At 34.4% G+C, this 23,203-nt stretch overlaps 1 protein-coding gene across 2 annotated transcripts in view; it reads left to right on the forward strand.

The window, feature by feature from the left end:
* Arglu1 (arginine and glutamate rich 1) overlaps positions 1 to 22,914 on the forward strand; it is a 23,743-nt gene extending 829 nt beyond the window's left edge. The window contains exons 2-4 of one of the 2 annotated variants that reach the window (XR_007346652.1): positions 6,506 to 8,592; positions 9,018 to 9,101; positions 22,061 to 22,144. Coding sequence is in view for 1 of the 2 variants with exons in the window: in XM_015484091.2 (XP_015339577.1) it covers positions 6,506 to 6,731; positions 9,018 to 9,101; positions 22,061 to 22,225 (475 nt within the window). In the remaining variant the exon portion in view is untranslated. Of the gene's footprint in view, positions 1 to 6,505; positions 8,593 to 9,017; positions 9,102 to 22,060 lie in introns of both variants that reach the window. The other variant, XM_015484091.2, reaches the window with a different exon arrangement.
* Positions 22,915 to 23,203: the final 289 nt, after the last annotated feature.

The raw sequence follows: 23,203 nt of genomic DNA on the forward strand, positions 1-23,203 counted from the left end.
TTTTAAACAAATAAAAATCAAAATGCATACCTTAGTCGACTTTGATATTTGATTTCACCTATGTAACCATCATTCTATACAAAGTCTATTCCTTCATATACTCCAATGAGTATGTGTAGTTCTCTTTTTCCCCCTTGTAGTATACTTGTTTAGAATACGTTTAAGTATTTGTCTTTATTTTTGCCTTGCTCACATACAGAATTTTTATGTAGGGAAAATCAGTTACAGTAAGGGTTCTTATTTGAAATTCTGTTTGGGTAAAATCATGTGGATCTGAAAAGGAATCACCTCTCAAGTGTCTTTGGATATAAGAGTAGAAGTGTAAATGTGGATAAACCACACTAAGTGAATGTCTGGTTTTAAAATATAGTTTTGTGTAGGTCAGATGTTGGATACCTGTAATCCCAGCTACTAGGGCAGGGAAATCTCTTGTTTCAGGCAACAAAGGAAAGCCCTTTTTTCAAACAGAAATGTAGAGTTGTTTTTTACTTTTAAGATCATGTTACTTAGATGTTCTGGATTCCCCAAACTCACAGTAGGGAAGTAGAGTTTAACAGATATACTAACTCCCTATTTAACCAGTACTCATGAGGCAGGAATATTAGTAAATTATGATCTTCCTGCAAGGATTTTATGTATACATTATTGTCTAGGGGTTTTACAGTTTTCTGCAGTTAGGTTTGTATAATGTAGACTTTCCAGCACACCTTGTTTCTAAAAGCAAAGTTATTAGGAGGTATGGAAATATATCATAAATAATACTAGAGAGAAAGTTTACTAATTTGCTGTCTACATTTCTTTAAAGCTTATGCAGTTGTTCCACTTCTATACTTGGAGCTGTTGATGATGCATATGAAAACATGTAAAATCCAGCTTTTGGATCTGGAAAAAGATCCTTAGCCAAAAAGATAAAGCTATCAACAGGATATATGAGAAATTACCTAAGACATCACTGATAATTTTTCCATGTGAAATAACTACTTGCCTTTCACTAGGAAATTAAAACTTAAAGGAAAAATGAAAGGAAATTTGATATATAAAGAATAATTAGAAACATTTAGAAGCTACATGTGGATAGCAGAGAAGAGATCCAGGGATGAGATGATAGGAAATAGAATTGGTATATGGTTCTAGGTTGAGAGAGAGAAACTGCCATTCATGTTTACAAGGGGAAAGAGGTAGGACCAGTAGCCACTTGAACCCTAAATTCCTGTGTGCTGTATAGACTTTACTTAATGTGGTCTAATGCCTTAGAAATAATGCAAAGAAAAGTCTGGAAAGACAGGTGTTAGAGCTTTGGAAACAGGAGCAAGTAGTTGTTTACAAATCCCTGTTTGTTAGTTCATTCGGTTAGTATTTACAAAGACTTTAGTAGGTGCCAGGCACTGTGCTAGGCAATATTAATATAAAGGTGATTGGTCTCTTCTAAGATTTTGATGGCTAATTCAAGGACAGGTAATTGATACAACTGTATAAAGGAAGCATCCTGGTGGGTAAACACCTTAGTTGTCCTAAAGAATGAATTAAGGGTATAGGAGGAAAAACTGTCATGCTGGGTATAGAGTATATGTGGACCAAAGGAGAAAGCCTCCTTCACCACCCCTGTCACAATAAGGAGCTTGAAAGGCAGTGGTCTTAGAGTGGACCAGATATTTTTGGCTACAACAAGAAGTTCTTTAAGTACTACAGTGATACAGTGACTGAAGATGTAAACAGGCTGGAAATTAAGGAAGGGTTCTTATATGCCATATTAAGAAATTTGGTTTCATTCTAGAAACAGGAAAGGTTTTGAGGAGGTAAATGGCACGCAGCCCCCCCCCCCCCATTCTAAACAGATCATGAATAGTTCTATAAGATGGAAACAAGTTATGAGGAAGGAGGATACAGTAAACTGAGGCAAGAATAGTACAGTTACTAGAAAGGAAAAGAAGGACCAATTTAAGAAACATGGGATATAAAATTGGATCTCAGACCTAAAGAAAAGAACATTATTAGTTTTTATTTATAGTGTGGCTATTGTAATTTATCCAGAAACTTGCTGAACAGTGGCTAAGGAAGAGGGAAAAGCAGGAGTTTCCACTTGGCACTCCACTGTGGGCCATAGTTTTAGGTATTCTGAACTTGCTTAAATTAATAATGGTGGACTGAAGCCTAAGGAAAGGGGGCTTTACTTGTATCATTAAAATCCTGAGAGTTTATGAAACGACCAAGGCAGAGTATAAGGAGAGAAGAGCAGTTGGTTAAAGGGACTGAATGAAAAGCTCAGGTTGAAAGCAGAGCAGATATTAGAACAATGCAGAGTATCTTGTGTGTTCAAGAATTCTCAGATTAGATGGAAACAGTAAAATAAGATCCATTTGCTGAGTTTAACCAATTAGGAATTCTGTAGTCCCAGAGGAGATGAGATTGCTTTGCTTCTTAATCTTTTAAGACCTTAAACAAATCATCTCTGAGATTTTTTTTTTTTTGTCTGTGAAATGGAGATACCTGTCCTATTATGAAAATTGTAGGTATATCTAAATTATCTAGATGGTGTTTGGCATATAATGGGTCTCAGTGTTATTTAACATAACTTCTATACTGTCAGAGCCTGCTGAGTTTAAAAAGTGATCTTGTGAGTTATAATCTTAATGCAGTAAAAGGTAGGCCTTTAAGTTATTTCCTCACTTTGAATAGCTAATTCACATGATTCAAAATTAGATTCAGAAGGTTATCATGTCTGTGTCTCCCATCCATTCATGAATTGCTCTTACCCCTCCAGTAGACTGGTATTACCATTTTTTAACTTTTTTTTTTTTTTAGAGATGCTATATATGTGTTGTATTAATTGCTAAAATAAATAGTTGAAAATGTCTTGTAGCAAATCAGGAAAATGTTAATGGTGTGATGTGCCAAAGCTTGAATATTCTACTGTTGAACTAGGGTTTCTGTGATTCTCAGACAGTACTTGAAGAGTTCATTGTGAAAGCAAACTTGGTATGTGGAACAGTGCGTTCTTGGAGGTTGGTGCTTTGAGACAATAAGAGAGCTTAAAGACCTAGCTGGTATTTGTGGCTAGTTGTTTTGGTAGTTACTTCATATCTTTTCCTCTCACATTTATTCTGGAGAGACTGTGTAGGATAGTAAAGTACTTAAGTTCCTTAGCTTTGAAGTCTACCAAGGTTCATATTCACAGTTTAGCAGCACCCATTAAGCCTGAGTACAGAAATTTAACTTATTAGCTTCAGTCAATAATTCATACATTGTAGGAACATATCTGAGATTTAAGTGGTGACATGCAATACTGAGCTTTTAGGATAGTGATTTGGACCTTTTAACTGCTATTGGCTAATAATTTTTAACCAGTTCCTGGAAATAAGCCTCTAGGATTGAGTTCATACATTTTAAAGACATCGTAAAATAGTAGTGACATTTGCTCTGTGCCAAGTTATACTCTCATTTGACAGTTGTGAAATGTTGTGCCCTTGCTGTTTTGTTACCATTTTAAAGTTGATTGTGACTAGTGTATTTAAAATACCAGAACACATAGAAGAAGTAGGGTCCAGGTAATAATACCATTTCCATTGAAAAACTTGAAGATTTTGATTTAACCTTTCATTAGCACATATTTTTGGCAAGGAAATGGATTGATCAGAGAAGTATAAGGAATAGATTAGAGAAAATAATATGATGTTGACAACTCCTATAGCAAATGTTTTATGGACTGGCTATTAGATATCATATCTTTTTAAAAAGACCAGTAAGTAGTGTTTTGATCTTCAAGAAAGTTCCATTGCCTCTTATGGGAGTTAGCTTAACAGTGGTCTTATTGATTATGGTGATAAATTTGCCATCAATGAAGATGAATTTATGCATAATTCAATTGTATATGTGCCTGTATGTGTACAGGAGGAGAATGAAGTGGTATTGAACTCTAAACCTTAATTTTTAATACTGGTTCAAAAAATTGATTTAAATTTTTTTCCCCGAATTCTAGAATAGCATATTTAATCTTACCAAGAATACCAACAAAAGTTATATTCTTGTAATACTCCAAGAGGAACAGTTCTGCTGTGGTGCCCAGACCTTGCTGGTCTTCACTTAGAGACACATCAGTAAGGCTTACTGCACTCATGGTGGAATACTCTGTAGTTCCTCCAGGAGCAAAGGGAGATAAAGCAGCTTTGTGAGACTGCAGGAGGATGTTTCACACCCTCCACTGTTTCAGTTGAGCTTGGGACATTCCATTTGCCCTCCCCTTTGGGCTAGAAAACCATTGAGCTGTACTTAGACTTGACTTAGCAATAGAGAAACTCACCTTCTGTCCTCTGGCCCCTCTGGTTTGGTGTGATCAAGTGGGAGTAGAGACACAGGGAGCTGACACCATGCTGATTTAATTTTTGCTGTGAAGAATAACCTGAATATTTTTGGCTCATTTTGTCCTTAATGATCAAGTGTATGGAAATGTGGCCCAGTTAGCCACTGTGTTAGTGCTTAGGGATGGCATAACTTCCTGAGAAAAACCCCTGAATATGTAAGTATAAGGTCTTTTCCAATTTTATCTATATTCCTAAATTGGGAACTTTTCTACTCTTGAGCTAATTTAAAGCCTTATACTGTTTTCCTTCCTTTCCACTTTGTATAGAAAGTTTAATTGAAACTCTTACGATATCCTTTTGAATAGTCAGTACTGAGTTCTACTTAACATTGATAATTAAGAATTGCATTGTATTGAAATTTTAAATATCAAGTTTCTTTTTAGGCCTCTACATTTAATAATTACATAATAATCAATTAGCAAATGTGTGTGTGCATTTATAAAACTAATGAAAAGTTGGCATATATAAAAGTAGAATATTGTTATCCTTATAAACCCATACCCAGATTCAGCAGTTGTCAGCCTTACTTGTTTTATTTTTTGTTATTTCTTTCCTTCCCTTTGGATGAAATAGAGACAACATTTTATATTAAAATTGTCATTTAATTTCCATTGAATTGAAATTACTAATTCTTTTAATGGTCTTCGAAGTTCCTATTAGGTAGTGTCACAGAAAGTACATGCTCTTATTGAACTGCTGTATATAAAAAGGCTTATTGTAATTACCACAATCTTGTATTTGATGGGAAGTTAAGGAAAAGGAGAGAAGCATAGTTATTCCTATGCTTTCATATCTTTTTTTTAAAATTTAGGAGATGTTTATGAAATGGAGTCCTCAGTATGGGTTCTGCAAATATCTAGGACCTTAAAGGAAAAGAAACTTTCTCTAGTACCTCCTATTTTTTTGATGGAGAAGAGAAATGACGAAACTGAAGTGAAGCAAAATGTTGAAGACAGTTTTAGTATTAGTGTGGTGTCACTAAACAAGTGACAGAAGTTGAGAATGAAAACCTGTTGGGTGGGAATTGAATCACTCCCAAGAATAGAATTAAGTTGGAGTGGATTGAGGTATTTAAAGGTCACATTGAAACTAGAGTCTTTACTAAATTTATGAATTGAATGACTGTTTCATACATAGGTATGTCAAATGAGTCACCAAAAGATATAAAAGTTGCAGGTTTTATTTAATTTGGATTGTGAGAAAGTTGAAGTGTTAATAAATTGTTCTCTTAGGATGTAGATACTTAGAGTACTCCAAGAGCCTCTGAATTCATTAGTTAAGCACAAATATTGCCTCAGTATGCTATTCACTAGTAATATATGAGCAAAATAGGCAATTTATAGTGTTCTAGTAGCCATGTTAAAAAGAAACCAGAATTAATTTTAATATATTCTTAGTCTGTCAAATTTTTATTAGATCTTTTATGTTTTTCTTAATACTAATCTTCAATTTAGACTATATGCATGTGACTAGAGGCAAGCATTGGTATAAATTTTGTAAGATTTCCATGATAATACCTTGATAAATGTTAGTATTTTCAGCACAGATTTTATTTTGAATAAACAAGCTGGTTTATAATAGAATGGAATTTAAATAAAACAAAAATATCATTCTTCATTGAACTTTATATTTTCATCTTTCTACTTTTCCTATTACTGGAGGAGCTTTTCCTTGAAGATCAGTGAAATTTTTGGAAGAAAAGGCACAGTAGAAAAAAGTTGAGAAATTCAGTGATCTATATTTTGAGTGGAAGGTTCACAGTTCTGTTAACTTCAGTCAAATCTCTTTAAGTCTGTTTGTTCTGTCTTTGCTTAAGGAGAAGGGGCAAATGAATTGAGCCAGTCTAAATTCCCTGCTGCGTAATAGATTCTCTTGCTTTTCTGTAGCTCAGCTGTTCTGTTGAGTTGGTTGGCAAATGAGCAAATACATATATTTTTAACAGCTTATCCTCTTATTATAAATTTAATAACAGAAGTATATTTCTTAACACCTTAATATATTTAATTTAATATATTTAACATTTCCCCATATGTGACATGAAATGAATTGTAAAGTCATTAAATATGTAAAATCAAGCTGATGTGATTGAGACTTAAAATTAGTGTTTTTAAAATATCAAAATAATTTTTTTCCACTTTGTTTCATAGTCGACAACAGGAAATAGAAGAAAAACTCATCGAGGAAGAAACAGCACGAAGAGTGGAAGAATTGGTGGCAAAAAGGGTAGAAGAAGAATTAGAGAAAAGGAAGGATGAAATTGAGCGAGAAGTACTCCGAAGGGTGGAGGAAGCCAAGCGCATCATGGAAAAGCAGTTGCTCGAAGAACTCGAGCGACAGAGACAAGCTGAGCTTGCAGCACAAAAAGCTAGAGAGGTAACGCTCGGTCGTTTGGAAAGTAGAGACAGTCCATGGCAAAACTTTCAGTGTCCGGTTGTGCCTCCTGCTCAGTTCAGAAAGAGATGGAATACAGACTATCTAATTCCTTTCTCATCTAAACTTACATTGCTGCGAAAGTTAATTTTTTAGCCTATTCAGAAGTGCTGACTGATACTTAAAAGTTACTTTCATAAAACTTATTCAAGGATACTTTTTGATTTAATGGAACTGGCTTATATATTTGAGAAGTGTTTGAAACTTTTGCCATGGCTGCAGGACTTACATTCTTTTGGGCGGGTGGGGGGAGACAGGAAGTGGTAAAGGGAAAAGGTTAAAAAGCCACCTCTGGTTGTATATTCTTTTCTGTTTATCACTCTACTGCCTAGACTGTGAGAGGCTTTTTGCCTTCAGTCAGATTAAAAAGAGCAGGGCCTAACATTGAGTGACAGCACCTGCTTTTGATAAATAGGTTTTCTCACTCTTCTTTTTCCCTTCTTTTATTCCTCCCCCTCCCCCAAATCCTGCTTCAGCACAATGGACTAATTCTAGCATTCTGATCATAAGGCCCTCCATTTTCCTAATGTGTTTCAAGGAATCTTTTTAGGAAAAATGTCCAGAATATTCATCCACTTTTTTAGTATCTACTAACAACTCCTTTTTTTCTCTAGAGAGTTATGAAGGAACAGGTTGTCCTTGTCTGGAGTCAAGCTAAACACATGATTTGTTTTATCAGCAGCTGGAGCAGAAGTTGAAAATGTCTTTCTGTGAGACAGTAATTTGCTACTGAAGCTTTATGGCTTGTTTGCACTGATTACTCCAGGATCCTAAACTTGGTGAAAGACACTGGGACACTCAGGGTTAATTACTTCACAGCACTGAGTGTCACCCATCAAAATAGTTTATGTTAACAAACATGAATCCCATTGGTGTGATGTAGGAAATCCTGTAGTCATATTTTCTTGAACTGAAATATTTGACTTAAAATATGGCTCATTGTTATTTTTCATGTGGGCATGGTTGTGGACAAGTTGATGCAGTATCAAATCTCTTTGCTTTCCAGTAAGCTTAGCTTATAACATGTGTTTTTCTCTTGTCCTGTCTTTAGATATACATGTCTATATTTATAGTGGATTTCACAGACTATAAAATTGAACGTATGAAATTTGCAATGATACCAGTGCTTTTAATAATGATATTTTTGGAGTAATTGTGCTATCTTGTAGCGAGTTATTAATCATAGTAAAGATTTTTTTCTCTTCATTTGCTTTTTGTTTCATATTAACAATTTTTTTTTACACGGACACAACCCTCTGACAGTCTTTTCAAATATTAAAATCATTTGAATATGTATGCTGTGATCTGAACACTGCCCAAATCATCAAGCAGTCTTCATATAGTTTGCATTATAAAATTTCATTAAATTCTCCAAGCAAAAATAAATTGCAGAATTTTATTTCCTAACCATGCATCCCCTGGATTCCTGAATTTCAGTTCAGACTGTAGATGACAATATAAGCTGCCTTTAGAAATTGTCAACATCTGAATGTTAAGTCCATTTTCCCCATGGAAGAAGCCCTTAGTTCCATGAAGTATGGATTACCATTTGTATTTTTCACTAACAGTAAATGTATTTTTCTTATTAATTGTTTGCCTTAGGAATGATGAATTACATTTTTTTGTTCCTTCTTACCATAAACATCTGCATTCCTCAGCTCAGCCTTCCTTGTATGTTGTTTCTTTATAAATGGTTGAGCTGCTGATGCAGGTATTGCCAAGCTAACAGTACAAATCATTTTAAAGAGGAAGCTGGCGCGTATGGCAGCCGAGGAGCACACTCTGCAGGACACTGGACAAGACAGTAAATATTCAACTTTTAATGCTGATTAAAGGAGTATAGGTAAAGAATACGTAGGTATACATAATTGGTGAGACAAATATTCACTTTATTTATATTTTATATATTATTTTTTAATTTGGTAAATACTATCCAGTTTGTAGTTGTCCTTGTTGATTTGTGTGATATTAAAATATTAGTAATAATTGCCAGGAAACTATCATTAGGGAGGGTTTAGTCGGTTGCTGTTTGGACTGGGAGGGATGATTTAAATTTAGTGCTAGAAACCAATTTTAGTGGCTGCACAGTTTATCATTTGTCAGACAGAAGGTAGCTATAAAGCTACCCAGTAAGTCAGATCAAAAAAGTTCAGAGGAAGATTAGTAAATATTTATCAATAAAAATAAACATTTTATTTTTCTAATATCTTAACATGTCCTCCCCTTTAGGAGGAAGAACGTGCAAAACGTGAGGAGCTAGAGCGAATACTAGAAGAGAATAACCGAAAAATTGCAGAAGCACAAGCCAAACTGGTAAGTTTAAATAAAGCATTTGTGAGAAGTATTTTGCATTTGCCTTTTCTTTTTAACAAATTTTGTGGAATGATTTTATGCTTTATAATTTCACTTATTTGCTGGGGACGCTCAGAGCTACTGTAATGCTTTAAAGCAGGAGTGTGAATAGTTGACTAGATTCTTAGTCTGGAGAAGACTCCAAAATTTTCAGGGGTTTAAAACAGGTTTCATGGAGAAGTTCTACTTTCACCCCTCCCCAGTTTTTATCCATCCTAAGCCCATTCACATTTCTTCTATGCCTAAAAACACTAACACCAAAATCTTGGAGTTGTTTAAACCAACTGATGTTTAGCATTTTGTTTTGGGCTACGAGGCAGAATAGAGTATATATTTGAGCCAAGTATATGAAGATAATAAAATTCTTTTTTTTTTTCTTTTTTCCTATTCCTAGTTTATAATCTAACCACAGAGACTTAAGTAATTATGATAATGAGAGCTATAAAAGTAGTAAAGAGCAATTTTAAATTGCAGTAAAGAAACCAATGTAAAAAACATTAAGCAAATTTTTAAAATCAAATTATTTATTCTAATTTGTTATACATGATGGCAGAATACAATTCATTCCGTATTACACTTATAGAGCACAATTTTTCAAGTTACTGATTGTACACAAAGTATTTTCACACCATTCGGGTCTTCATACATGTACTTAGGGTAATAATGTCTAACTTATTTCACCATCATTCCTATCCCCTAGCCCCCTCATTTTTCCTTTTTCCCCTTTGCCCTATCTAAAATTCCTCCATTCCTCCCATGCCTCTGCCCCCCATAACCATTATGAGTCAGCATCCCATTGAGTAAATGTTTTAAAAGGAAGAAACTATATCACTTCTATTTTCCTTCCAAGGTTTTTTTTTTTTTTTTTTTTTTAATGTTTACCAACATTTTTGAAGTTGAATAAAGATTTTGAAGTAGCCTCAGTCTGAGGAAGAAGAAAGCTAGAATTCAAGGACTATGGATATGAGTATTCCAAAACACACAAAGGGAAATAGGTACTTTGAGGAAAGACTTTTATCATAAGGTGGTATATACAGGAAGACTACTTCAAAGTAAGAATATAAGAAGAGATTGAAGGACATTTACCTAAGATGGTAGAGGGAGGTGATTAGTGGTGGTGATTTAATGCCCAGGAGTAAAGACAGGACCCAGGAGGAACTCTTGGCTTTGGGGAGAAATATAGAAAAGATTGTTAAGTTAGAAATGTATTGAGAATAAAAGGGCCCAAACAGTGATATTTGTTGCTGAGTCATATTGTTGACTGGAGGTGGGGAGGCATGGCTAGTCTGTAAGCTTCAGTTCCCCTTTTTTGTGTGTGAAGTATGAGCCCAGGGGCACTCAGACACTGAGTTACACCCCATACTTTTTTAAAGTTATGCGATAGGGTCCTACTAAGTTGCTCAGGCTGGCCTTAAACTTGCATTTCTCCTGAGTAGCTGGGATTGTAGGAATGTGCCACTGTTCCTGGCTTATTTTTATTAAAAAAATAATCTTTGTGTTGACGAGTTCACAATAAAAGATCTCAAGAAGAGTCTAATTGATAATGGAGCCTACTTAGGGTGAAGGAGAACTTTATTATCCTATAGTTCACAAGGGTCTGAAACGTTAATATGGGATAGTTGGTTCAAAAGCATAACTTTAAAAAAAAAATAGAGTGCCCCAGATAAAGATGATACTGGAAATAAGCTAGGTGACATAGCATCTTGACAATTATCACTGTCTTGCTTATTTTGAAGGCCATAATGAAATCTGTATTAGAAAGCCTTAATCCTACTTTCCCAGTGAAATACTTTGAAATCTGCTTAGGTAGAAGAAAAAGATATGAATATGAGATGTATGATAAATCATAGAATTTATCATTTTTACAAATATGTGATAATGCTTCTTTACTGATTCCATTTAAGGAGAGAATCTCTGTACACATGCGGAAGTAAGAGGGAGTTTTGAGTTTTATTTATTTATTTTTTTTTGTATCAGGGATTGAACTCACGACAACTCAATCACTGAGACACATTCTACCCCTTTTTATTTCTTCAGATTTTGAGTTGCTTACTGAGTTGCTTAGTGCCTCGCTAAGTTGCTGAGGCTGTCTTTGAACTCAAATTCCTCCTGCCTCAGCCTCCTGAGCAGCTAGGATTACAAGTGGGCCATGTGGAGCCTGGCAGACCTTGAGTTTTAAAGTGTCAGCTTTAAAGAGTAAACACAGTCTGCTTTGGGAGGCATGGACATTCTAAAAGAGAAGAAAAATATGATTGATTTTTAGAAAATTGAAACAAAGTAACCAAGCAGTTGAAACTAGAATTCCTCGTAAGATATGCTGAAGAGATAGGATAGCTGTGGTAGGTTTGATTTGTGGATGGCATGGAAATTCCTCACCTAAGTCTGACATGCCAAGATTTTGATCCCTCCTGACCCTGGGGTGGTTAGGGACAGCTTAGCCTCTTTTGTCCCTTCAGCAGCTCTTCTTGTTTACTCATATGAACCATAAAAATACGAACTTTTGTTTATTATTACTGGGAACAGATTGGTAACTGTATTGTAGAGGAGTACTTTTCAAGTGGTAATAGATGGCTAGTTCTGTGTTTTTAATCCCATTTCATTTAAGACTTCTACTTTTAAAAAATACAGTTCGGAGAATTGCTAGAAAGATGAAAGTCCTCTAAAATACTTACTGTTGGTTTCTATTTGTGATCTGATTAATTTGCAGACTATTGGGCTGCGGGCCACTTAGCACCAGGACTGTTCTAGAGGGCATAGATTTATGTTTGAGCTGGTCAACTGTAGGGAGTGTTATTATTCTGATGACATTTTTTTTTCACTAAAATGCTGTGGAAAGATACCATGGGGGAAAGAGGTTTGAATTTTAGAAAAGTTGATAAGAATTCAGATATACTTAACACATGCTTGCTGTGGTAAGTTAGAAGCATAGGAAGCTGTTGATGTTATAGCAGTTTTTTAAAAAATTTCTATTGGTAGTCATATTGGCAGTGAAAGTAGGATGTACTTTGTATAAAAGTATTGCTGTATAGATGGTGGCATAGAACACATGGAGATTTCTTTCGTTTTTATCGGACTTTTCCGTAAGGGAAAAAGCACTGTGCTTTAATTTTATACTTTTTTTTTTTTTTTAGGAAATATAATGCAAAATTCATTGAGAATCCCATTGAAATAACCTGGTCTTTGTGAAAGGAAGGAGATGTAATAGCATGTTACAGATACCATAGGGGAATTTCCTCAGTATATTAGCAGTGGCAGTTCATCTGATCAAACCAGCATTTGCGATTGTTTTGTGACTTCATGAGTACACAAAAAGTGTGGGCAGTTTGTTGTTCTGTGTGCTATGTAAAGTAAAAAGATAGGAAGCATTCTGGTCATAAGAAAATGAGGGGAAAGCAGTTGTGGCCTCAGGAGCTATTTACTAAAATTGTTTTTGAGAAGCATTTTGGTTTTAAAGTTGACAAGGAATTCATTTCCTCTAAGTAATTTAATGTATTTATTGCAGAGACAAGGCCAACTCCAAGAAAAGTTAACTAAATTAATATGGAAATATTTGGTAGGTGGTGTCAGTGATGTGAGATGATTGATCGACTTGTCATGGTGGGAGGCTTGAGAAACCTTTCTAGAAAAGGTACCCCTTGTGCTCAGCCTGGATAGATAAAATTGGAAGTAGGAGGCAGTGAGGAAATGAAGCAGGGCAAAGGCCTTTTGAGCAGAAATAATAGGACAAACACAAGAGCAGGTGAAATGGAATCTCCTGGGATCCTGGGGGAAAGGTAAGTATGTTAAAGCAATGTTAAGTAAGATTTTGAAAGCAGATTAAAGAAAATACTCTGGGAGGGGGGAGGAGTTTTTTTTAAAACATCGTAACAGTGAAGACATAAAAGCAGTGATATTTTACAAATGGGAAGAGAAGGCCAACTTTCTAATTACAGCTCACAATAATTGACAAACATTAAAGAGATTATTTATACAAGTACAATAAAAAAAAGGCTACAAAAATTTCAGAAAATAGGGAAGCAAAGGAATGCCCCTCTCTTTTTTGTTTTTCTGTAATAGCAAGTCCCAAATTGGAAAAGCTTTTGGAAAAGCTGTGGCAGTATCCTGTGTTGGTAAGGATATAGTGTAAGGAGTGTCCTTTATGTGATTATTTTGGGAATTTAAATGGAAATACAATTTCCCAAAATACTTAACAGTAAATTAGTAAATATCAAATTCTTCTAAGAATGTGAAAATGGATCCTAAAAATAAACTGACATATAAAATCAATTATAATTTATAAAATAAAGTTACACAAAAATAAAATTTTCCCCAGATTATTTAAAATAGTAAAACATTCCAGGTTATTAGCAAAATTATAGTCAGTGAATTATTCTATAATCAAAAAATATTTGATGCAGGGGAAATAGGAAATAGCCAAATAGGAAACTTACATCTATAATATACTATTATTTTGAAAAAAGTATATTTGTACATTTTAAGACACAGAAATATATATGCTAGAGTGCTTCCCAATAGTTTTCAGTTTCTGCATATTCTACAAGTAATCTATATCACTTTCATGATCACACAAAATTAGGAAAACAGTTAACAAGCCACACTTTTGACCAGCTTTTCAATAGACCCTTCTGATAAAAAAAACTGGGCCCAGGGATGACAGTAATGTGTTAAGCTTATCAACTTATATATGAAGATCAATATTAAGTGCTCTAGTTGAGGGTAGTTTTTTAAATTCATTTTAGTTTCAAATTCTCTATCAAGATATTTGCTTTGTCTATCCATAAAAAATAAAATTTCAACTGATACACATAACTTGTTTCATTAAATCAAATAATTCATCTAAATGTGACTTGGTTTTACTTTGGCATGCACAGCTTTCTTCAAATATTGCAAGAGTTATTGCTAATACAGTACAGGTTTATTATTATTATTTTAAGTAGCACTTAAAATTTTTTGAAGTCTCCAGAGGTTTTGTTTTTTTGACATGCCTGAGAATAACCCCAAGTATTCAGAAATGTATATCAATTTTTCTCTCTTGGAAAGAGAAGCAGCAGACTTTTTAAAAGGTGTTAGATATTGCTGTGGAATAATGTTCTTGCAGGAGATTGTGTTAGTAAGAAAAACAACCCTCAACTTGTTCCCCTGGTGGAGGTGGTAGTAAAATAGGAATGTGTGGGACCTGGGGTTTAATTAATCTACATGTGAATACCTAAACTAAGAATCAGACTGGCAGATTTGATTAAATTATAAATAACTTGCTGATTAGAAGAAGGACAGGTTAATTTTGACTAGATGGGTATTCTTTGAAATTTTATAATATGTGAAAATTATAAGTTCTTGATTTATAGGTATCTTTAATATTGAGTTAGTTTTCTCCTTCACCCTTCCTTGTGCTATATCACTTTGAATACCCATTTGAGAGATGTTTGAAAGTGTATATATCCATGTTTTTAAGTGTAAAATAAACAGTTCACTTTATGATTAAGAGAGAGCTCTGTAAGGAGTTCTAAGAAAAAAATGTGAGCAAAAACTTTTTAATATGTTTGTGTAGTATGCTGAAAAAGGTCCTCTTCTCCAAAGAAAGACACTTATATTCTAATTCCTGAAATCTATGAACTATTACCTTGTTTGGCTGAGAAAAGTGTATGTATAGGAGAAACTCTTTGCAGATGTGAGAGATTATCTTGAGGTGGGGAGTTTATGCTGGATTATTTGGTGAACCTCAACTGCCAACACGTGACCTTTTCAAGAGAGAAGAGGGTATTTTTACCATACAAAACAGCAGAAGTTGAAGTAAAGACAAAGCAGAGAGAGATTTGAAGTTTAGTGTACTGTGGCCAGAAGCCAAGGAGTCCTGGGAGCCGCTGGAAGAGTTAGGCAAGGGGCTCAGCCTCCAAAAGGAATGCTGATACTTTGATTTCAGACTAGTGATACTAGTTCCATATTCTGGCCTCTAGCATATATTTCTGTTTTTTGGAACTAAAAATGTGTATGTGGTTTTGGAATTGGGTAGAAGCTGGAAAGATTTTAAGGCATGTGATGGAAAATGGATACATTGCTTTAAAAAAACTGTTAGTTTTGAAACTATGGACTTTAAAGGTGCTTTGGCTAAAAGCTGGTCAAGAACATGTTATTGGAAACTAAGGGAAAAGAAGGCTTTTTTTGTGATAGAAAACCTAGCTGAATTATATCTTGCAATTATATAGGAGGCAGAATTTATAAGGAGAATACTAAGTGTTGAAAGTGTAGCCTGGCTTCTTACTGTTCATAATAAAATAAAAAGAGGAGATCAAAGAATGGACTAAGTTTGAAAAGAATCAGCACTCAGTTTTTGGGGGAATATCTCAGTCTGTCCAGATACAAAAGATGTTCACTGGTAGAACTTGCTCTAGAAAGAAAGCCATAGGTTTGGCAAGAAATAGTTTTGCTGTTGCTGAAGAGACCATGTATGTGATTTATTAGGTCCCTCTGCCATCTCAGTAAAAGCCAGTAATGGATGAGATTATCTAGGAAAGACCTGTGTAGGTCCCTCTTGTCTACTGTGTGATCTGGGTTGAAGACTGTTGTGGTTTGAACATCTCCAGAATGCATATTGACATTTAATTGCCATTATATTGGGAGGTGAGAACTTAAGAGAAGTTAATTGGTCACGAGGACTCCACTGTCACAAATGGATTAATGCTGATTATAAAATGATCTCTTGGTCTTTCCTTTTTGGTGGGAATGCTCTCTGGTCACATGATAACTTCACTGTGTTATGATGGAGCAAGAAGGCCTTCATCAGATGCTTCATTGGACTCCCTGGCCTCTGGAGCTGCAACATATAAATTCCATTTCTTTATAATTATTCAGTCTGTGGTATTGTATTATAGCAGCCGTAAATGAACTAAGACCAACAAGGTTTCTGAAAATGTTATTAGTAGAAACACTGCCAACTCTGGACTGAAAGGGGTAGAAAGAAAGGACATGGTGAAGGGAGGCTGTCAGACTCCCAAGAAAGTCCTCACATATAGGGAAGGTTGATGAGAGGACCAACAAAGAGATTTGAGGATATTGGCCTTGTTGATTGGAATTCAGGAAATCCTGGTCTCCATTAGAAGCTGGAAGGAGCGGGGGTGATTCTTCACTAGAGCCTTTGAAAGAAAAGTATTCCTGCCAACAGCTTGATTTTGCTGTGGGGATACTGATTTTAGACTTACCATCTCCACAGTACATTTCCTTTGCAAACTATCCAGTTTGTGCTGATTTTTTTTTTTTTTTTTTTAATGTAACAGCCATATACCATTTGGAGGAGAACAGGGCATTTTATAGTAGAATAAACATTTAAGTGGAAATGGCACAATTTGGAGGAGAGCTAATAATATACACATTTTAAGAGAGAGAAAAATATGGCACTGAATGTGTCAGATATTTTAATTTAGTTTGAAATGAAAGTTTTCAGTCAGAATGATTTTTTTTTTTTAAAAGCTCATTTGATATCTTAATGTAGCTGGATGCAGTGGCCCATGCCTATAATCCCAACAGTTTGGGGGGGGCTGAGGCAATTTGGCAAGGCCTTGATCAATTTAGTGAGACCCTGTCTCAAAATAAAATAAAAAGGGCTGGGGATATATGGCTCAGTGGTTAATCATTCCTGTATTCAATCCTTGGTACCCAAAGAAAAAGATTAATGTATTTGGGGACAGCAATTTAAAATATAACTAGATGTTATTGTGAAGGATGACTTGAAAGACAGACTAGAAACAAGAAGTCATTGAAAGCTAGTGAGAAGATGGGGTCTTGTATTCATAAAGTAGCAGTTCTTAGAAACATAAATGGGCAAGTAATGGGATATGTACAGGAAGCAAAAGGGGTAAGAAAGTTAGCTTGTCAGTACCATGGAAGACCCTCTGATGTAATCATTCCTAAGAACTACAGGGATTACCAGGCATTTAAGGAAAACTGAAGTATACAAAATGGAATAAATGACAAAGACAAAATTTTCTAACCCCAAAGAAAAGAGATCTTAGGGTGCAGAAGATTCAAGGAGCCATATCTAGAAGATACAGGTTTTGTTTGAAACTTTGGAACATAAAGGATAAAAGAAATTCTGTAGTTAACATCCTTCTGTTGGCAGTATCATAGAGCATTGTCTTTGGAGGTCTACGACAGTGGATTTCATCCCTGATATTTCATACCTAACTCAATTATCAGTCTTTTTTACCTTTTGAAGCAGTTATCTTTAGTTAATATGGCATCTCAGGAGATAACAAGGTTGATGTTTCAAAAGTGGTTTAAAGGGTTGGGGATATAGCTCAGTTGGTAGAGGGCCTGCTTTTCATGCACAAGGCCCTGGGTTTAATCCTCAGAACCACAAAAAAGGGGGAGGGGTGGTTAAGATTAGAAAGGTAACAAGAATTAAAATAGATTGAGAAGGGAGTATGTGATGGCATGAATTCTCTTTGTAGGGAAGCTAATGATATCACATAAGGATAGATGGGGAATATTGTATACCATAAGGAGAGAACCTCATTGTTACTAAGAAGGGAGAGGATCTTGTGTCTTACCCTTCTATGATAATTTTTTAGCCTTAAAAATGAAAAAACTTTAAAAAATTTTTATTAATACAGTTTTGTGAAGGTCAGAATTAATCAACTGTAATTTCTTTTTAAATTTTTTTTTATTCATTTGTTATTTAAAGTGAGATACATTAATGTATAGAGGAGATGATGTATCAAGTAATTAAATTTACAAATAGCAGAGTGGATCAGGATTTGCGTTCTTGAAGGTTTAAAACATCCAAAGTTCATATTTCTTAGTAGTGGCATGGTTCCTAATTGTGCTGATTTTTACTTTTTAATTTTTAAATCTTTTTGGTGTTATTTTTGTAATTACTCTTCATAACAAATATCTCTGTCTTTGGGGTGTTTTTTTTTTTTAACATTCTGTAAGATTTCATGTCTGTGTATATATCAAATAGTGAGTGGTTTTCAGTATCCTTACTTAAAGGGACTGTTCGGCAACACTTTGAATAAATTACCAATGTAATTGAAGTGTGAAAGTAATTTTTATAATATCATTAGATTTTCTGAGTAAAGATAAGGTATAGGATACTGGGAGGATAAAAGGGCTCCTTACCTATAACATAACAGTACATTTTGTTTCTGTATGTTCCTTCTTACCAGTCACTTTTGGGGTGGGTTGCAGAGTCCTGGGTCTAATGGCCAGGAAGACCTGTCCAAATGTAATAGCTCTGTTGTTGTAGGCCTTAAGTTTCTCCTTGACTTCCAAGATGTTCACCACTTTATCCTTGTAACTTTGTATTGTTCCTTACCCCCATGCATACACTCCTTTTTTCTGCATAAATGTGAAACAAAAGAAGAGGTGAGAAGAACAATGGATGTTTTCTGCTAGATTGAGTCAGTCAGGAAGGAAGAAGTTAATTGGAGGGAGGTTAGGGTTTATAAAAAGACCTAGCAAGGGTACTAAATTTACCAAAGGATGGACAGAAAAACACTTTTTTCGGGGGGATACTAGGGATCAAACCCAGGGGCACTTAACCACTTACCACATCCCCAGTCCTTTTTTATTTTGTCATTTTGAGATAGGGTCTCACTAATTTGCTGAGACTGACTTGGAACTTGTGATCCTCCTGCCTCAGCCTCCTGAGCCACTGGGATTATAGGCATGTGCCACAACACCCAGCCAGAAAAACTTTATTACATTACTAAGTACTTCTAATTGGTGCTATATTATTAGCACTGGGAATTAACTTCTATTGAGATACATGGTCCCAGAGAAATTATAGCTCTACTGTACAATCGTACTTATATCTTTTATGTTTGTAGACTTAAACAAAAATGAGACTTGATTATTTGTGGTGTAAAGGTAACTTCAGTGCACTATGATTTTTCTATGAAATTGCTTTACTTTATAATTTTTGTTTCAATTTTTTGATTATATAGTCACATGTTTCGCATGACTTTTAAAGAAAAATATACAGTAAAGTTCCTGTATCTTTCCCTTGGTCTGTCCACTTCTTATTCCCATCTCCTAAAACATTCAATTATGTTTTTTTGTTTAGAATTTTTAAAATGCATGTCAGAGGTAAATATATATGTTTATTTATTGCATGAAGGTAGCATACACTGTATGCATGCATTTTGCTTTTATCCTGTAATAGCATATTCTTGTTCTGTTTCAGAATGTGGAGGCTTTTTTTAGTTTTTTTTTTTTTTTTTAAGTACATATGCAGTATTCTGTTTTGTAGATCTTTTATATCTTATTTAATGTCAGTGCTTAATTGCTAAATATTTGAATTTTTTTCCTAGTCTTTTCCTTTTATGAAATATGTTACAATATATAACCTTATCAAATTATTAGTTTTGCATGTGTGCAAGCATACTTATAAATTCCAGAAAATGAAATCATTGGGTTAAAGTATTGCAAAGGGTACAATTTTGATGGGGATCAAAGTGCACTTTGTTAAGATAGAAAATGCTTTCATGCTTTTGGATTTCTGTCAGTTTGGTAGGGTAAAAGATGGTATCTCTGTAATTCTAATTCTAATCTCAGGTTGAGGTTATAATCTTCTTTCTTTTTTCACTCCCCAGGGTTCCAATATGCTTTTCTAGGGCAGAATTGGATTTTTAGGGAAAAATGAGCTTGGGTGTTTTATATTGACAGTGATTTCCTAAAACACATGTAACACACTTTTATTCAATAGTACACACTTAAGTTTTTATCCTAAATGTGTGATGATTTATTAAAACTGAATAAAGCAATTGGCATATGAGTTAGCTAAAGAATAGAAATATAATTTTTTGTTGTAATTGTCATGGAAAATCTAAGGAAGATTAGTGATTTGAAATGGATTCTAATGTACAAGTAGAATTTTAGTGTAAGGTTTTGTTGGTGTGTGTGTGTGTGTGTGTGTTGGGAGGGATTGAACCCAGCATCTTGTGCTTTCAAGGCAAGCACTCTACCAACTGAGCTATATCCCCACTCCTAGTGTAAGTTTTAAGGCTTATAGAAATGTGATTTAGAAACACTAGCTATGTTCTGTAGACAGTGGAAAAATCATTGGAAATTTAAGAGCAAGAGAGGAATGGTAAAGAAAAGCAAGTCTAGTCACATTATCTGTAGGATGGATTAAAAGACACACTGAAAACAGGCATATTGTTTTAGGTGTGCAAGAGATGTGCGACCCTGAACTTGTATGTTGGCAATGGAAACAAGAATAAACTCTCAGACCAGAGAGAATGTAAAAGAAGCATTAAGGAGACTTAATGACTAGTTGTTTTCAGGAAGAGAAGGAGGCAAAAGAAATCTGTAGAATTAGAACAGTAGATAGAAAAATTTAAATGTTTGAGCATGTTGAATTTTGAAAGGACCATTGGGACTCTGTGTCCTGTAATTGTAGCTTAGAAAAAAGATCTGAGAGAGAAAAGATTATGTTATATCTCTCTTGGATTTTCCACCTGACCCAGCTACCAGGGCCTTGCTCATTTCATCCCGATTTTTGCTTATTTCTCTCTAACCTGACTTAACTATAGTAGATCTGTTCCACCATCTATCTTCTGCCTTTTAGTCTTCCCTGCATTGTCTTAAACCTTTTTGTATTAACATATTTAGGAGATGCTTTTTTTTTCTGTTTTGCCTATCCATAAGATAAAATTCTAGCATTTTTGCATCCCAGAAGCTATTATTACATATTCTCTGCCAACAGTCCTTCAGTCTAGTCACTTTATGTTTTACTTTTTAAAAGAAAGTAGAGACAAAATGCGTGATCCAGTGGAGAACCTAGTGTTTTGTATTAGAGAATATGTAGGAGAGAGCATTTTTAAAATAATTAAATAATTTATTCAAATAAAGAGAAACATCACTGGATATATTGTTATTGACCATCTTGAAAATAGTTTCAATAGAATAATGGAAATAGAAGTAAAGACTTAAAATGATTGAATGAAAATTGAAGGGAGCTCACAGGATACAGTGAATGTTTTTAAAAAATCAAGATCAGAGGGAAAAAAGGACACGTTGGTGATGGATCGAAAATTCAGGGGTTAAAAACAGGCTCTCATGGTGGCACTGTTAACCCTTGGTATTGATTGTGGGATTCTATCTTGCATTATAGGATGTCTAGCATTGTTCATGATTTCTACCCCCCAGGTGCAAGTAATCATCTCCATTTGTGACATCCCAAATTATCCCCTAATCATTGCATAGTGTCTTAGGGGAAGAGGAGTAATAGTATGCCTGGTTGAGAATTGAGGAATTGGATGTGGAAGGTAGGAAGGAAAGATTTAATAAGAAGTTTATGACAATGGCCGGAATTTTCTTGGTAAAGAGAGGAAACCTGTAGGAGAATACAGTAAATTCTTTGCTTGAGATTGAAGGGGTTGAAGGCACTGCAAGAGTTACTTAAATCACTGCATTTAAAATTAGATAGCATTTTTAGTCCACTAAGTTTACTAATTTTTTTCTCTCTAGGAAATTATGTCTATAGTATTTCTTAGTTGCATATCAACAATACAGTGTAGCCCCAAGGGGGATTTTTCATATCATTTATTGTATACTTTTCTAATTATGAATATAGTAACCAGTTATAGGTAACAAAAATCTGCCTTGATTTATAATTGATAGTTTTGGTTAATAATTCATAGAAGATAGGTAAAAGAAAATCTACACTAAAGATGATTTGTAGAAATTTCTTTCCATTTTCAAAATGTGTTTTCCTACAGTTTTGTTGTTGTTCATAAAATGTGAAATACAGAAAATGCAGGAATAATGAAGATTCTATTTCATCACTTTTTCTTTTATCATCTACTGTGTGATATTAGGTATACTTTGAGAAACATGCTCTTGTATGTTGTATTGATCATCAGTTGTCACTTGATAGACAAAATATTAATAAAAGGTCTAATTTTTCTTTTAATTTACAGGCTGAAGAACAGTTGAGAATTGTTGAAGAGCAAAGAAAGATTCATGAGGAAAGGATGAAACTAGAACAAGAACGACAACGTCAACAAAAAGAAGAACAAAAAATTATCCTGGGCAAGGGGAAGTCCAGGCCAAAACTGTCCTTCTCATTAAAAACGCAGGATTAAATTGCAAACTCTGAACTTTTTACAAAGAAACATGGAAAAACTTTGTATGGTAGCTTCATGTTGAAGTGTTTTTTTTTTTTTTTTAATTTTGGTTTTTTTTTTTTTTTTTTTAATTTGGAAAATCTGGAAAGTTAGCTTGTTCTAATAGGGGCTATGCTCTGCAATCCCTTTTATTTTTATTTTTTCCCCCTTAACTTCCATTAAGTCAAATCCTTATCAGATCATTGCTATCTTCTAAAAAGTGATATTTTTTCACCTGTTTGGATTCTGTATTGTGGTCTGAAGAAGAGCAGATCACTTTGTAACTAGATGGTCTGATAAGGTTTTTACTGACCCACTGACTTCAGGGTTATACTCTGTTTATTACATCATAATGCTGGTTTTGCTGACTTTTTGTTTTTTTATATCTTTATAAAAAAAGAAAAAGTTGGTAATTGCATTGGAAAATTCCCAGGGTATTACTGGACCTGTGTGGTGTATTGTTAAACCAGTGTCCTTGTGATACTGTTGCTCTTGATGTTCCCGATACAGGTAAGGAAACAGTTGGTCAACTCTGATACAAAATATATATATATACAGTTCAGTATTGTCTCTGTTCAGTTTGTTTTTATTTCATTGACAAAATCAAACCAGCATTCCCCATTGTGTAAATAAATGATTTTGCTGAATAAAGTAAAGTCTTAAATTCATATGTTTAAGCAATTTTTTTTAAAATTTTGTTAAGTCTTAAAAAGAGGGTGGTTTACTTTTTGATGGTCAACAATATAAGTCTTAGAACTATGCTATACTTCCTCATTTATATTTTTAGCATAGGGTTTATATGTCCATTAAATATACTTGTGAAATAGTTTAATGGCTATTTTTACAAATACCTACTTTATGCTGATAGAGCACTTATGACATCAAATATTACCTTTAAGAAGACTTAACAACACCTAGAAGGAGATTTAACTCCTTAAACCTGTGCCTCTGTTTTAG

This window comes from Marmota marmota, unplaced genomic scaffold, assembly GCF_001458135.2.
Source record: "Marmota marmota marmota unplaced genomic scaffold, marMar, whole genome shotgun sequence".
Classification (NCBI taxonomy): Eukaryota; Metazoa; Chordata; class Mammalia; order Rodentia; family Sciuridae; genus Marmota; species Marmota marmota.